The sequence below is a fragment of the Cydia amplana genome, chromosome 24, assembly GCF_948474715.1.
Source record: "Cydia amplana chromosome 24, ilCydAmpl1.1, whole genome shotgun sequence".
Classification (NCBI taxonomy): Eukaryota; Metazoa; Arthropoda; class Insecta; order Lepidoptera; family Tortricidae; genus Cydia; species Cydia amplana.
Window position 1 is genome coordinate 5054281 of NC_086092.1, and position 15868 is coordinate 5070148.

The following is a 15868-nucleotide window of genomic DNA, read 5'->3' on the forward strand; positions in this document are numbered from 1 at the left end:
TGCAGATTGGCTACTGCCAGACGGCAACAGGGATTTATGAGAATCTTTATATATAATAAGATTAACAAAACTCTAAATATCTATCCCCTACCTAAACATGAGTGTAAGAGAAAACTTAAGTCCTGGTTACTGGCATTAGACTATGATCAAACTGAAAGCATCCTACATTAGAATACTCACACACATACACATACACACACACACACACACACAATATGTATATATATATATATATATATATATATATATATATATATATATATATATATATATAATGTAATTGCTATGCACTCATATTAGAATGGCATTGTTTTCTGATATCAAAACAGGCCCTATAATTAATTGCTTTAAATATAAAATAAAAACAAAATGGGAAATGTAGTAAGTAAGTCATACTAGATTAGATGTTCCTTATATAGTTTCTATTGTCTAGGAGAGGACACTGACTTCTGTAACACAGGTCTTTACCTAGCTCAGAAGTCAGGGACTTCAAAACCCACTTAGTAACTTGTTTTTTGTCAATAAAAAAATATTTTATTTTTTTTATTTTATTTTTATAATCCCAAGAATTGACGTAGGCTCTAGTTTTTGCGAAAGCGACTGCCATTGACGTTCCAACCCAGAGGGGAAACTAGACCTTATTGGTGTGCGTAAACTGTCTATGTGAGATCAAAAATAGTGCTGTCATGTTACATGTTAATAATGTATATGTTTGACTAATTTTTGAAATGTCGTTACTTTATCTAAATAAAAATGTTATACGAGTATTATTAGACCTTAGGGGCTACCGCGAACCAAGTACCACGTGTTGCATCTCTGTCGCACTTATAATTTCGTACGTAAGTGTGACAGGGAGGCAACACGTCGAACGTGGTTCGCGGTAGGCCTTTTTATTAGCAAATATTTCGTACGAACCGAAAGGGTATTTAATCTTATCACCTTTTATTACTTTTACGTTTATGTCTTTTTTTGTCTGAAACTGGAAGTGAAAGGGCTTTTAACCCTTAAAAACCTTCAAAAGTTTAATGTATTTATTATTTAAACAGCTCCTATGAAATGCAGTTGTTATTAACTATGTAAATATAAGTTGCCTTAAGTTATTGTAAGCCATAGCAATAGCCGTTAATGTGTTTGGGATATTAAAAAATCCATACAGATTAAACTATGCGTAAAAACGATTACAACAAAATATTACTCACAACCACAACCAAACGTAGCGATTTAAGCGAAAATAGTCTTTAACTTGACGCGATAAGATCTTTTTGAAGTGCATAATAGCCAACCTAATTACTCACCAAACCTAAACAATTTACAAGTTAATAGAACGATTTATAAACAGTGTGAAATTTTGTAATTAAATATATGAGCTTGTATACCTATATGCAAATTACATTATATGAGAAAGACTTAGGGTCTAAAATTGCATAGCATGATATGGTTCTATTATGGCCCAAACCTTGCAACGGCCTTATGATCTACTTACTGGTAGATCATTTAGGCATCTTGACATTATAAGTTGTTGTAAAATGATGTATTTATTCTAAGCCGTTGTGCTGTTATGTTTATTGTATAGTTGTATACATACCTTTGTTATTTAAACGATTTAGCTTTAAGTATGGGATAAATATGTAATGTAATGTATCTCATATTGTATTATATAATTGGCCATGTGTGATGCTGCCAATATTCTGAATTATTGAGACAAATCTTGACGTGCTTATAGTTCATAGCAATATGAAGAAAATAAGAATCATAGGTTAACCGTGACCGTGGTTAACTACTAGAAATACCTTTACTTGAAAATTTACGCTGCCCTAAGATGTAAGCCTTAACATTAATGGCAATAATCCTTGAATTCTATGCTTTAACACATTCAGTGCCGAAAACCCGACTATCAGGTATTTTATCATTCCGTTCCCAGGCCGGACGACCCGATAGTCGGGATCGTGGTACTACACTTTTATATGAAGTAATAATTGTGGCCTGGCGCGGATGTCTTGTTTGGCTGGGTGGCAATGAATGTGTTAAAAACGATAATTCATACACGTTGTCTATCGAGTAGGTACTTGGGCCCATTACGGTTTAACAGCCACTGGAAAACTCGTGGAATTCTTTACCGTATTATTTTACAATAAATTCCAAATCAACCTTTTTTCCATAGGTGTTTTTACGGCTGGTATACGTGGTGGGGCAGTTTGAGACGGACTGCACAATAGTGCCAAGGGCGCGCCACAAATCCGTCATACTCAAGTGCGAAATAGTCAATACGTGATCGCTGTAATCTGTTCTGTCTCGGTACTTATGATGCCCAAGGGGAACCGATAATGGCCGACGATATGTCATGGGCCAGTAATATTCAACAAAATCGACGTAGATGAATGGTCGCGCAATGAGTGATTTGAAAGGAATTTCTTTACGCGACTTTGCGGCAAAATAAACTCCCTCTCTTCTCACAGGACAGGAAGGTACGGGTTTCTTAAGGGACGGCAACGCGCATGTGACACCTCTAGTTTGGATAGCAACAAACACACAAGCTCTTGGCTTTTGTTTCTCCACTTCTTCAAGGTTGTCTGGAAGATATCGCTCCTTAGCGATAAGGCCGCCTGTTGTTTACCTCTGTCTTCATTTATCATTTGTGTTTCCATGTACATTTATTTTGAGGTTGTGCAATAAAGAGGATTTGTATTGTATTGTATTCATCATTATTAGCTTTTAAGTGTTGAACCTTTTCTAAACTACTCCTCCCATTGTTCCAGATCAATCCAGTCAGGGTCAGAAGAAGCGTCCAGCCGACATGACCTTGGCTGAGCCTCCACACACCATGCAGATCGCCCAGATCCTGATATCGCTTCTGCACGCTTGGGGTCTTGACCCTGACCTGGACAGAGTATGTGAGGCTAAGCTGGGGCTGCTGAGACCTATGGTGAGCATTAAAAAGACTATGAATTACATAGTATTGATTAGGGGCCATCCAAGACGAAAGAACTGTAATGTTTAGTAATAAAACATTTGCCACTGAGTCTTTATTATATTAAGTTTTATAATAAGTTTTTTACATGTGTGATCAAACAACATCTAGCTTACCAATCAAACAGATCTCTCCTCCCCTATAGTTACACAGTTCATTCCTATGCTACAGCGTCTGTACTTAACTAACGCCGCTCGCTGTCATTCCCATACTCCCATAATGCATTGGGTCATTATTGACAGTCTGTAGTTGCGTTCTGTTACAAGCATACATTACAAGCACTAAACCCACCTTGGATTTGGTGACATGGGGGAAGGGGGAGGGGGTTTGCAAGGTGATTACGTCAGCAATATCTAAGTTTTGTTTCTCCAGGTCCCAGTTTGCTTCGGCGTGGTATCCCGTCACGGTCACATGGCGGTACAGCTGCCAACCCGACTTGGCTCAGTCGCGGCTGGGGTAAAGGATCCTCAACTCCTCAAGTCAGATTTGCCACCAGAACTTTTAAGGCAGGAGGAGCTCACCAGGTCTGTATCAGGTCTTCACTTTAAACTTTCTTAACCAGTTATCATACATTTACTGTCTTTACCGGCCATTTCAACCTGACAGAACCTCTTCCACATTATTAAATTGTACAACGGGACTTAATCGCGTATCTAAGTTTTAAGATTTACCTCCGACGTTTCGAGGACGGCGTTGTCCCCGTGGTCTCGGAGAAGACTAGCTAAAGTTGACATCAACATCTTCTAACCGCACGAGTTTTTCGAACTACCCGCACTTGGTGTTGTTTATGATGTGGTTGTTAGAAGATGTTGATGTCAACTTTAGCCAGTCTTCTCCGAGACCACGGGGATAACGCCGCGCGCCGTCCTCGAAACGTCGGAGGTAAATCTTAAAACCTAGATACGCAATTAAGCCCCGTTGTACAATTTAATAATGTGTAAAAATCGTGAAAGTTTAAATCAGTGTAGAACCTCTTCCATTTTAAACTCGATTAAAAAACTAGACGTAGTTGAGTAGCGCAGATCTTCTAAACACCATGAAATTGTTTCCAGAAATATGTATATACAGTAGGAAATTATATGGCAATAACCTTATACTTCAGAACGAGATCTCTCTATAGTCAGTCTCGCGATTTGTAGCTTTATCGCGTGTTGGTGTCAACTAAATATTAGCATCCATGGGAATCCGCGCGAGAACGCAACTCATGCATGCCTGGTCCAATTCCTGAATTGCTTTGATTTTTAGTAAATTCGGATGTTCGTATATCGGCTTTAGCGTTTCTGGACATCAGTGCGAATTAAGCTATTTTCCGTATTCGATTATAAATTAAGCACAAAACCTATATAAGGTAAAGCACTCCGTCCCTGATCTAACCACAAGTTGTCATTGATAATCCTTCCTACTGTTCACAGACTGTTCTCATCGAAGCTACACTGGGAGCTAAGCACGACCCTAACCACCAATCATTTACTGTCCATCGTGGCTCTAGCCAACACTCTCATGTCCATGAGCAACGCCACCTTTATACCAGAGCAGGAGTTTAACCGAAGGATGCACAGGTCAGCTTTTATTAGGGTTCCGTACCCAAAAGGGTAAAAACGGGTTCCTATTACTAAAACTCCACTGTCCGTCTGTCTGTCTGTCCGTCCGTAAACAGGCTGTATCTCATGAACCGTGATAGCAGTTGAAATTTTCAGAGTTGATGTACCTATTTCTGTTGCTGATATAACAACAAATACTAAAAAGTATCTAATGTCTATGTCTGAATGAATTGTCAACACCCTTAGGTAATTCATTGTGCCGCTTTTCTTCTTAGGCCTTCAACCAGAAGCTCTTCATCATGGGCTGGTGACGAGGAAAGGGCTGAGCAGTTGGCCGCTCAGCAACAGCATATTAAACAGGGCTGGTCCCTCCTGGCCACGCTCCATTGTGTACTGCTGCCTGATAAAGTGGTGGCTGCCGGTGAGTAGACCTTTAATTCATCATGAGCTAGCGCCCAGCAACAGTATATTAAACCGGGCTGGTCGCTCCTGGCCACGCTTCATTGTGTACTGCTGCCTGATAAAGTGGTGGCTGCCGGTGAGTAGACCTTTAATTCATCATGAGCTAGTGCCCAGCAACAGTATATTAAACCGGGCTGGTCGCTCCTGGCCACGCTTCATTGTGTATTGCTGCCTGATAAAGTGGTGGCTGCCGGTGAGTAGACCTTTAATTCATCATGAGCTAGTGCCCAGCAACAGTATATTAAACAGGGCTGGTCGCTCCTGGCCACGCTTCATTGTGTATTGCTGCCTGATAAAGTGGTGGCTGCCGGTGAGTAGACCTTTAATTCATCATGAGCTAGTTCCCAGCAACAGTATATTAAACAGGGCTGGTCGTTCCTGGCCACGCTTCATTGTGTACTGTTGCCTGATAAGGTGGTCACTGCCGGTGAGTAGACCTTTAATTCCTCATCATGACCTGGTACCCAGCAACAGCATATTAAACAGGCCTGGTCCCTCCTGGCCACGCTTCATTGTGTACTGCTGCCTGATAAAGTGGTGGCTGCCGGTCAGTAGACCTTCAGCACCTCATCATGAGCTGGTGCCCAGCAACAGCACATTAACCAGGGCTGGTCCCTCCTGGCCACGCTTCATTGTGTATTGCTGCCTGATAAAGTGGTGGCTGCCGGTGAGTAGACCTTTAATTCCTCATCATGAGCTAGTGCCCAGCAACAGCATATTAAACAGGGCTGGTCCCTCCTGGCCACGCTTCATTGTGTACTGCTGCCTGATAAAGTGGTGGCTGCCGGTGAGTAGACCTTTAATTCCTCATCATGAGCTGGTGCCCAGCAACAGCATATTGAACAGGGCTGGTCGCTCCTGGTCACGCTACACTGTGTACTATGCTGCCTGATAAAGTGGTGGCTGCCGGTGAGTAGACCTTTAATCTGTCAGCTCCCACGGCTCATATATGAGCCAGAACGCTTATGGTGACGTCATATCGTGGGATTCGACAGGTTAATTCCTCATCATGAGCTGGTGCCCAGAAACAGCATATTAAACAGGGCTGGTCTCTCCTGGCCACGCTACTCTGTGTACTGCTGCCTGATAAAGTGGTGGCTGCCGGTGAGTAGACCTCCAGCTCCTCATAGGTCTCTGAGTCCTCGTCAGCAGGTGTGGATAAAAGGGCTGAGCACTTGTCAATTAAATATACTCGATACGAAGCACACGCTTGTTTGTTTCCGACCCCTTCAAGAATCTTAAGATCCTTGGACATCCGCCCACGTGCCAACATTCTATCCAAAATTTGCCACTGAAATTTGAATCTAAACTGTAGGAAATAGAGTTGATTTTGCGTTCTTTGAACGAAACAAAACAAAAACGACACTGTTCGAATTCAACATGGTTTAAATTACATCGAACTGAATAGGTACTATATATAGGTAGGACCGTGGGCCTTAGGAGGCTATTCTGTACAATTTCTCGTGGTAAGGATTATTATTGCGTATTTCTAAAAAGCCTTGCCACTTTTTTGTAGACTTGGGAATTATCGGTTTAGAATATCGTGTATCTTTACACAAAGTTTATTCTTGCAGGAGCAAAGAGCTTCAAGCGTCCGCAAGTGGAAATGCTGGCCCGCAGATGGCAGCACCACTGCCTTGAAGTGCGCGAGGCGGCGCAGGCGCTGCTCCTTGCTGAGCTTGGAAGGTAAGCTCTATTGTTATTGGCGAAGAGTACAATATTGCTTGTTTCCAGCCGTATACCTGTTTACGAAGAGTTTCAAGTGCCCACAAGGAGCTTGGGAGGTTAGCTTTATTGTCAGAGGCATAGAGTTCAATTTGGTTAGTTTAGCGAACGCACCTGTTAGATTCCCAGGATTTTAACGAACGCAACCTGTTAGATTCAAAGAAGATGATCTTGATGCGACTTTATTGTTAAGAGAATAAGAGCGTGTTAAGGTAATTTTGAACACCTCGCCCGCATAGTAGCTTCTGCTGCTATGGTAGTGTTATGAGAGTATTGATTCAAAAATCTCTTGTCGACAGATTGGGCCCTAAAGGTCGCAAGGGTCTGGTAGACAACTGGGCCCAGTACCTGCCCTTATACACGCACACAGAGAGCATCAACCCTCACGCTGCCCACAAGGAACCCGCTGAGAAGGCCGCTAAAGCTGTAAGTTAACCCTTTGAATGCTGACGACTTAAGTCATCGCAAACTATTGTGCCGATAAATAAAATAAATCACTACATAGTATAAAACAAAGTCGCTTCTCGCTGTCTGTTCCTATGTATGCTCAGATCTTTAAAACTATGCAACGGATTTTGATGCGACTTTTTTAATAGATAGAGTGATTCAAGAGGAAGGTTTAAGTATAAATTGTTAACCCGTGTGAAGCCGGGGCGGGTCGCTAGTGTGCAATAAAGTGCCATACATAATTACATCATACATACATACAAAACGGGTAAGAGATGATGATCAGGGCCGGATCTAGGGTAGAGCGAGTGGAGCGGCCGCTCTAGGCGCTGGATGGCAAGGGGGGTGCCAAAATGGCAAATGAAAAAAAAAAGTTTTAAAAGACGCGATTGTGGCAAGGGGGGGGGGGGGAATACGCTTGAAAACTTCAACGAAGGGCGCCAAAACCCGATTTCGCTCTACCCTGATCAAGGGCTCGGGCCGGCACTGATGATGATGATTGTTTTTCTACCAGGAGGAAGAGTTTGAGGAGGAAGAGGAGGAGATAGTCCGCAAACCCTCCTCTCTGGCAGAACTCAAACGCAAGCAGACAACAGCAGTAGTGTTGCTCGGTGTGATCGGCGCCGAGTTCGGACAAGACATCACTAGTGAAGGTACAGTCTTTATTAAATTGTACAACGGGACTTAATCGCGTATCAAAGTTTTAAGATCTACCTCCGACGTTTCGAGGACGGCGTTGTCCCCGTGGTCTCGGAGAAGACTGGCTAAAGTTGACATCAGCATCTTCTAACCGCGCGAGTTTTTCTTAGATCAAAACTTAGATACGCGATTAAGTCCCGTTGTACAATTTAATAATGTGTAAAAATCGTGAAAGTGTAAATCGGTGTAAGGTATAGTCTGTCAAGCTGGATATGTCAGTAGCAATGTAAAGCAAACTAACGTATGATATCCCTAGGAAACGAACAAAAAGCAGCAATGTACATCGAACAAGGATGAAATGTAAACAAAACAGTTCCACAGATAAGATATGAATGATACGCGATTTTCGAACAATTCAAACGTAGTGTTGCTATCCCCAGATTTTTCAAATTTGCCGCCTTTTCCTACTGACAAGATTTGCTTGACCAAGTATAACACGATTTCATATTTGAGAAGTGTGTTTTCAAAAGGCTTATTTCTATATGGAAACCACACAAAGCCCTTTTGAAAAGACACTCCTCAGTTATACAATCCGATTTTTCAACGTCTATCCATGCTCTATGAGGTGAATATAGGATTTTACTTTGGAACTAACCCCTATATGACGAAAACATTTGGTTATCCAATAAAGTACCTTCGAGATCTAATCAGTAGGAGTGTATGTAAAGATGTACATAGTGTATAATTTGTTTTCCATCCTATTTTCTCGGAAGCGTTCATGCTAGGTATTTCAGCCAACCTCAGTGCTTTTTGTACTGAGACTGACTGAAATAGTAAGACGTGTTCGTACCTTTCCGTGAAAAAACGATGGAAAATAATCATGCACTACATCTGTACCTACGTTTTCCTAAAACTAGAGAATTCCTACTTTATTCACACGAAAGTAAGATTTCATACTATGGTTTATGAGCAGTTAAAATACTGTTGAGACGGAGTGTTTATTGTATTGTAAATTGTAATATACACAGGCCTTTACGGGGCTGAAAATTAGTGGGCTAACTTGTATTCACTTCGCGGACTATGGACAGAAGTTGAAATAATACACTGTTGGTTGGGATTGATTCATACAAATCCTATCAGCACGAATGCACATTATTTGGATTTCGACAATTTTCTAAATCTGTGTGTTTTAAATACGTAATGTACAGTCGAAGTATTTTTATCACTAACATCCAAGATCTGAGTCAAAAATATTAAAATTCAAATAAATAGTAAATAGTACGTTGTGTTAAACGAAACATATTATGTATAGCATACTGATACTTAAAGTTCATTCATCTGTTTAATGCTAAGATAGTTATTTACGATACAAGTGCGGAAAAGAGGAAATTCGAAACGAGTGGCGATAAATTAAAACACGACCGAAGGGAGTGTTTTAAATCGACACGAGTTGCGAATTACCTATTCGCACGTGTATCGTACAACGTTTTACAGTACATATGCCCCTTTAAATATTTGACATAGCAACGAAAAGTGCTTATTTACGCACTAGTGCGGGAAAGTAGCACCATATGTACTGCAAAATAACTTTTTAGCATTTTCTTAATTCGACTGTACAGAGAAAAATGTACAGCTGTGTGATGATGTTGCTTTACTATTCCTATTATTCATAATGTGACAATGTGCAGTTTCCAACTACCCTCCCCGTCCCAAAATCATAACTCACGGCGATCTTTCGGGAACGCTCGGCAGAATGCGATCTGGCTCCGAGCTTGACACACATCGCGCGTGTGCGTCCCGGACTCTTCAAAAATAATTCGAAAGGGTGAAGTTCTGCACCCTCAGTGTCGCGTGTGCCTTCCGAAACCAAAGGGCCCCGAAACGCGAGTGAAAAGAGTGAACAGTGCACTGTAATTTGGACAATTCAAAGGACTAGCTGTGAGTACCATCCCTTACCTATCTCTCACCCCTACACATTGTCACAATTGGTGGAGGTTGCGAAACCCCGAATTAGGTCTAATATTTTCTTGTTTGGCATTAATTAGTACGTATCGGTAACAAAATGTCCGACACAGAAGAAAAAACCGTTACTCGAGTGTCGGACATGTTTAAATATTTTAAGTCGTTAAATTTGGAAAATTTGAATCCGGCTATTAGACAATTACAGGAAAAGATTGAGTCGCAAAATAATCAAATATCAGAGTTAAAGAAACGAATTAATACGATCGAAACAGAAAAAATGTCGCATACTCCATCGACGTGCCTTAACGGTCAAAAGGTCGAGTCACCCGCGAACGCGGTAGGTGAACATAATCGAGTCGATAAAAATAAGTTAAAAGTGTTGCAAAAAATGCTCGCGGAGTTACCAACTTGTGATGGCAAGGTGGCTAAACAGCTTATTAAATTTATTATCAGCGTCGATAAAATTACTCAACTCCAGCTAGTTCCCCAGTCAGAGTATGTGACCTGGATAATGACCAGGACAACTGGGTTTCTGGCGGATTGGTGGTTCCGTCGGGCAGCTGCGTTACATAATTGGCAAGATATTAAAATACTGATTTTAAGCGAGGTTTTATCTCCGATACATATTGAAACGTTAAAAAATGAAATGTGCTTGCGTTATCAATATGAGTCCGAAACGTTATTAGAGTTTGCGCATTCTGTAGTTGCGGTGGCGAAGGCGCTCAATCTGGGCTGGTCAGAGGAAATGTTAATGCAAACTATATTAAGTAGAATTTCTCCAAGGATATATTATTACATTAAATGCAATCCTATGGACATAAAGGACATGTCGCAATTAGCGCAAATAAGTAGTGAGGTCGAGGGCGCTCTTTTACGAGACAAATTGCATTCACAAAACTCGCATAACTTTTATCAAAGGAACCAGTTAAATGTTGGTAGTAATACGTATCGGCAATATGGTCAACCGGCACGGGAGTCGAGTGCATCGTTTTCGCGCGGGAACCGGTTAGCGCATGGGGGCGAGCGAGAGGTCACCGCCGGCGGGTCGGGCTTGCCTAACGCAAATACATCGGTTGCTAATCAGGTTCAAACAACGCAGCGCGGCCCACGTTGTTATGAATGCAATTCTTATGGTCATTTCGGGCGTGATTGTGAACAGCGTCGTAGACGTTTACAGACACAGTCAAATTACGCGGGAAACGCGAACAGGGAGTAAGCAACGATATCCACCGTCAGCTTCCTCTCGCAGTAGTCCAAGAAGGTGGCAAAATAATTAGTTATAGGGAAACCAATAAACCATGCTTACAAGTAGTTATTTGTAATAATATTCTTACCGCGTTAGTGGACTCGGGCGCATTTCGATCATTTATTACTCAGGACTTAGCAGATAAACTCAAAGGTCGTCGTAAGGTGGTTACGTCGCGGTGCAATATTCAATGTACTACCGCTAGGCGACAAGTTTTTACAGCTACCGAAGTTATAACCGTATTGATTTCAATTGATAAGTTTACTTGGAAATTTGAATTTACAGTAGCACCGAGTTTAATTGCACCTGTTATATTAGGATGCGATTTTATTAACAAAACAAAACTAGTCCCATATCCATTTTATGGATACGTGATATTTGACTTTATGCCGCATTATAAAATACCATTGTTAAAAAATGAAGAGCAGCAAGATATAGTACAGTTTAACAGCATTCAAAACGATGAAGAAATTGGAGGTAAAATGGAAAATTTATTAGGAAAACACAAAGAAGTCGTAACGGAAAAATTAGGTAAAACTAACATCCTGAACTATGAGATAAAACTCATTGATAATGTTCCGGTTCGCTCACGATTTTATCCGCTGTCGCCGCCGAAAGCCGCGGAAATGGAGGCACATATTAAACAACTACTTGATAAAGGTATCATTGAAAAATCGAGTTCACCGTATGCGTCACCAGCATTTTTAATCGACAAAGCCAGTGGTGGCAAGCGACTTTGCTGCGATTACAGGGCGGTAAATAAGAAGATTGTATACGACAGTTATCCAATGCCGTCGATTGAATCAGTTTTCCAGTATTTAGGCGGGGCTAGGTATTTTTCAATAATTGATCTTAACAGCTCATTTCATCAGATACCGTTAAGCGACGAATCTAAGCCGGTTACAGCGTTTATATGCCCCTTTGGGTTATTTCAGTACAAATATGTTCCTTTCGGGCTCTGTGTAAGTCCGCAGTCATTAAACAGGGTGGTCGATATGATATTTGGTGATATAAAATACAAGTATATAATCCCTTTTGTGGACGACATTTGTGTTTTTTCCAAAGACAAGGAATCGCACGTGCAACACCTAGACGAGGTGTTGAGTAGACTTGGTAAAGCAGGGTTAACAGTCAACCCAAAAAAATTAAAACTATGTAAAGAGTCGGTACAGTTTTTAGGGTATAATATTAGTTATTCCGGTTTAGCCGTCGACCCCGATAAAATAAGTGTCGTTGTAAACTATCCGGAACCGAAAAATTTAAAACAGCTAAAAACATTTTTGGGGATGACTAGCTTCTATGCAAAATTTATTCCTCGATATTCGGAACTTGCCGAACCGTTAAATTTGTTAAAAAAAAAGATGCCAAGTACATCTGGGGGCCTAAACAGGTTGACGCATTCGCACGATTAAAACAGCAATTGGTTTCACCTAACGTTTTGAGGTTTCCTGACTTCTCTAAAAAATTTATTTTACAAAGTGATGCATCTGGAACAGCTCTTGGAGCTGTGCTTCAGCAGGAAGTGGACGGGGCCCTGGCGCCGGTGTGTTACGCGAGCCGCACGCTGTCGAGCGCCGAACGTCGCCAAACGGTCTACGAACAAGAGTGTGCCGCCGCCGTATTCGGAGTCACTAAATTTAAACAATATTTAGAAGTCGCGCCGTTTGAACTTCAAACCGATAATGCTGCATTATCTTGGCTTTTTGAACATCCTAAACAGATTGGAAAGTTAGGGAGGTGGATACTTCTTCTGTCCAGATTTAAATTTGATATTAAACATATTAAGGGCAGTAGTAATAACGTAGCCGATTGTTTGAGCCGTATGTACGAAGGAACGGATGAAGTCAATTGTTCCGCGCTTCAGGAATACCCCGTTACTAATGATTCGCTTATAAGACACCAGGTAAACGACAAATTTTGCAATGATTTAATTATTCAAATTAATGGTGGGACTATAAATATTACTCCAAAATATAAAATTAAAAACGAGTTATTGTGCCGGCAATTAGGGAAAACAAACAAATGGCGAATAGTATTACCTATTCATTTAAAAAATGTAATTTTAAATTATTATCATGATCAAGATATAGCTGGTCATCTAGGGATAACAAAAACCTTAAATAGAATAGCCAGTATTTTTTGGTGGAAGAACTTGTATACGGATATTAAAGAGTACGTAAGGTCGTGTTTGCTTTGTCAAACGACAAAACCATTAAATAAGAAACCGGTTGGTTTGATGTCATCAACTGTACCTACCGAAACTTGGGAAAGAGTTTATATAGATTACAAAGGACCATTTCCGATATCAAAGAACGGAAACAAATATATTTTGGTTATTTTGGACGGCTACTCAAAGTGGGTTCAGTTGATTGCAGTACGGGCGGCGACCGCTGCTAACACCGTGCGCGCGCTGTCGAGGCTCGTGTGGGCGAATTACGGACCGCCGCGAACTATCGTATCTGATAACGCAACACATTTCACAGCCGATGTATTTAAACAAATGTGCCATGTTTGGGGAATTAATGATGTTAAAATATCTCCGTATTACCCACAGGCAAATGCAGTGGAACGCGTAAATCGAAATTTGAGTATAATGTTAAATATTTATTGTAGGAAAACGAAATCTATATGGGACGAGTCGCTACCTAATTTCCAGCTTGCTCTCAACACCGCAGTCCATGAGAGTTCAAATCGTACACCATCATCTATTTTTCTCGGGCGGGAAATTAGAAGTCCTTTAGAAAATAGGTGGGAATTAGATAAAATAATTTCTGAAGGAAACTCGACCCATAACCACGAACAAACTACAGTAGTTCGAAAGTTAAACGCTGCACATGAGAGACAAGAGCATTATTATAATAATCGTAGGAGAGCCAATATTTTTAATGTAGGGCAACAAGTACTCGCGAAATGTTTTCCGCTTACAAACGCCGATCGAGGAGTATGCGCCGCGTTTTGTCCGCGGTGGTCAGGGCCATATACAATTAAAAATATTACAAACGGTCAAGCCGCGCTAATTAAGCCGAATTCAAATAATGTTGTAAAAAGAGTAAATATATCCCAATTGAAGCCATACTGTTCGAGATTAAGTGGGGGGGGATGTGACAATGTGCAGTTTCCAACTACCCTCCCCGTCCCAAAATCATAACTCACGGCGATCTTTCGGGAACGCTCGGCAGAATGCGATCTGGCTCCGAGCTTGACACACATCGCGCGTGTGCGTCCCGGACTCTTCAAAAATAATTCGAAAGGGTGAAGTTCTGCACCCTCAGTGTCGCGTGTGCCTTCCGAAACCAAAGGGCCCCGAAACGCGAGTGAAAAGAGTGAACAGTGCACTGTAATTTGGACAATTCAAAGGACTAGCTGTGAGTACCATCCCTTACCTATCTCTCACCCCTACACATTGTCACAATAATTTATATATTTAACCTTTTAACCGCCATATAACTTTTCAAGTGTGCTCGTAACGCCGGCGGTACGAAGTTTTCCTTATTTATCAGATCGTGGCGAAATGAGCCCGATTTTTTATCAGTCTACGGCGGTTAAAAGGTTAAAACTTCTCCCTTGCATATATTTTGCTAATTTCCCTTACATTATGCTTGTTTATTTTTATTAATTGGCATATTTGGACTTAGGAGCGGCGAGCAATAAGAGACGCAAGGACGGAGATAGCAGAAAGAGCTCCGTCGTCGAAGGTAGGACGAAATTTGCTTTCCGTTATATTCTGTTTTAATTCAGTGTGTCCCAGCATCACCACCAAGTTTTTCAAGCACATAATATTCACTGATTAATGTTTTATACGCTGTCTACGGATGCTATACCGCCGGGTTTGTTTTTAGTTAACTTTCGTTTGATTGCCGGGGGGAATGTCAAGAAATAATGTTATAAGCGGTTCAGGACAACTATTAAAATTATTAAAAAATAGTGTACGCAATTATGCCAAAAATATAAACCTTCATTTTGGATTCTAGCTGATACTCTGTAAAATTGACAACAAACAATACAATCCAAAAATATATAAAAGCATAAAAAGTGAACATGTTCTAAAACGGAATGTCGCCCATATCGACCATAGTAAGTTTTCACGCCAAGTATTACGTCCAGCGCTAGTAGCACGGTCGCATTTTTATCGTTTGTCACCATGCCTGTCACGTTCTAACAAGTATGTAAGTGCGAAAGTGACGGGCATAGTGATAGTCGATAAAAATGGAACCGTGCTGAGCCCGCAGTATATCGCTTCTATACATTATTAAAAATAAATAAATAAATAAAACGTTTATTCAGAAATCTTGCTTACAACTAATTACATATATTCTTCTGCTAAACCACAGAGTGGTTTGTTGGCAGACGTGGCTCCTTTATGTTTATGCAAGCTAGGTAGTTGACAGGTAACTTAAACTTAGGTATCTACTTAACCCTTTACCGCATGCGCAGTTTTTTGAAGTCGGTACAAACTCTAATTATGATCTTTCCCGCAGGCTTCACTTTATCCGCCTCCAACAACCTGGCGCGCCTGACGGCGCTCGCGCTCACACACCTGCTGCTGTCGCCGCCATGCGCGCGCCTTCCTGCACATACCCCACTGCGGCGCGCGGCCGTCGACTTGCTCGGACGTGGGTTCACTGTATGGGAGCCTTATTTGGACGTCAGCCATGTTTTGTTAGGTAACGTATAGCCTTTCATATAATTACTGCTTTCTTGAGACATAGAAGATGGTATCAGTAATAAGAAACAAGAATTAGAACTCCTATTCTAACTGAAAAAAAAAATATCCTGGTCACGGCACCAAATTGTAACACTCACCGGCTTTTAAAATGTATTAATGTCTAAGACTTTATAAGGCAGAGGGAATATATTTCCCACATGATTTTGGATTTT

General features: G+C 41.1%; 1 protein-coding gene across 1 annotated transcript in view; it reads left to right on the forward strand.

Annotated features, from left to right (window-relative positions):
• Positions 1 to 15868, forward strand: part of LOC134659319 (WD repeat-containing protein 7) — a 135024-nt gene that overhangs the window by 109235 nt on the left and 9921 nt on the right. Inside the window, exons 22-30 of the mRNA XM_063514973.1 lie at positions 2757 to 2923; positions 3341 to 3492; positions 4381 to 4527; positions 4785 to 4930; positions 6546 to 6657; positions 6996 to 7122; positions 7658 to 7796; positions 14626 to 14685; positions 15469 to 15654. Coding sequence (XP_063371043.1) covers positions 2757 to 2923; positions 3341 to 3492; positions 4381 to 4527; positions 4785 to 4930; positions 6546 to 6657; positions 6996 to 7122; positions 7658 to 7796; positions 14626 to 14685; positions 15469 to 15654 — 1236 coding nt within the window. The remainder of the gene's footprint in view (positions 1 to 2756; positions 2924 to 3340; positions 3493 to 4380; positions 4528 to 4784; positions 4931 to 6545; positions 6658 to 6995; positions 7123 to 7657; positions 7797 to 14625; positions 14686 to 15468; positions 15655 to 15868) is intronic.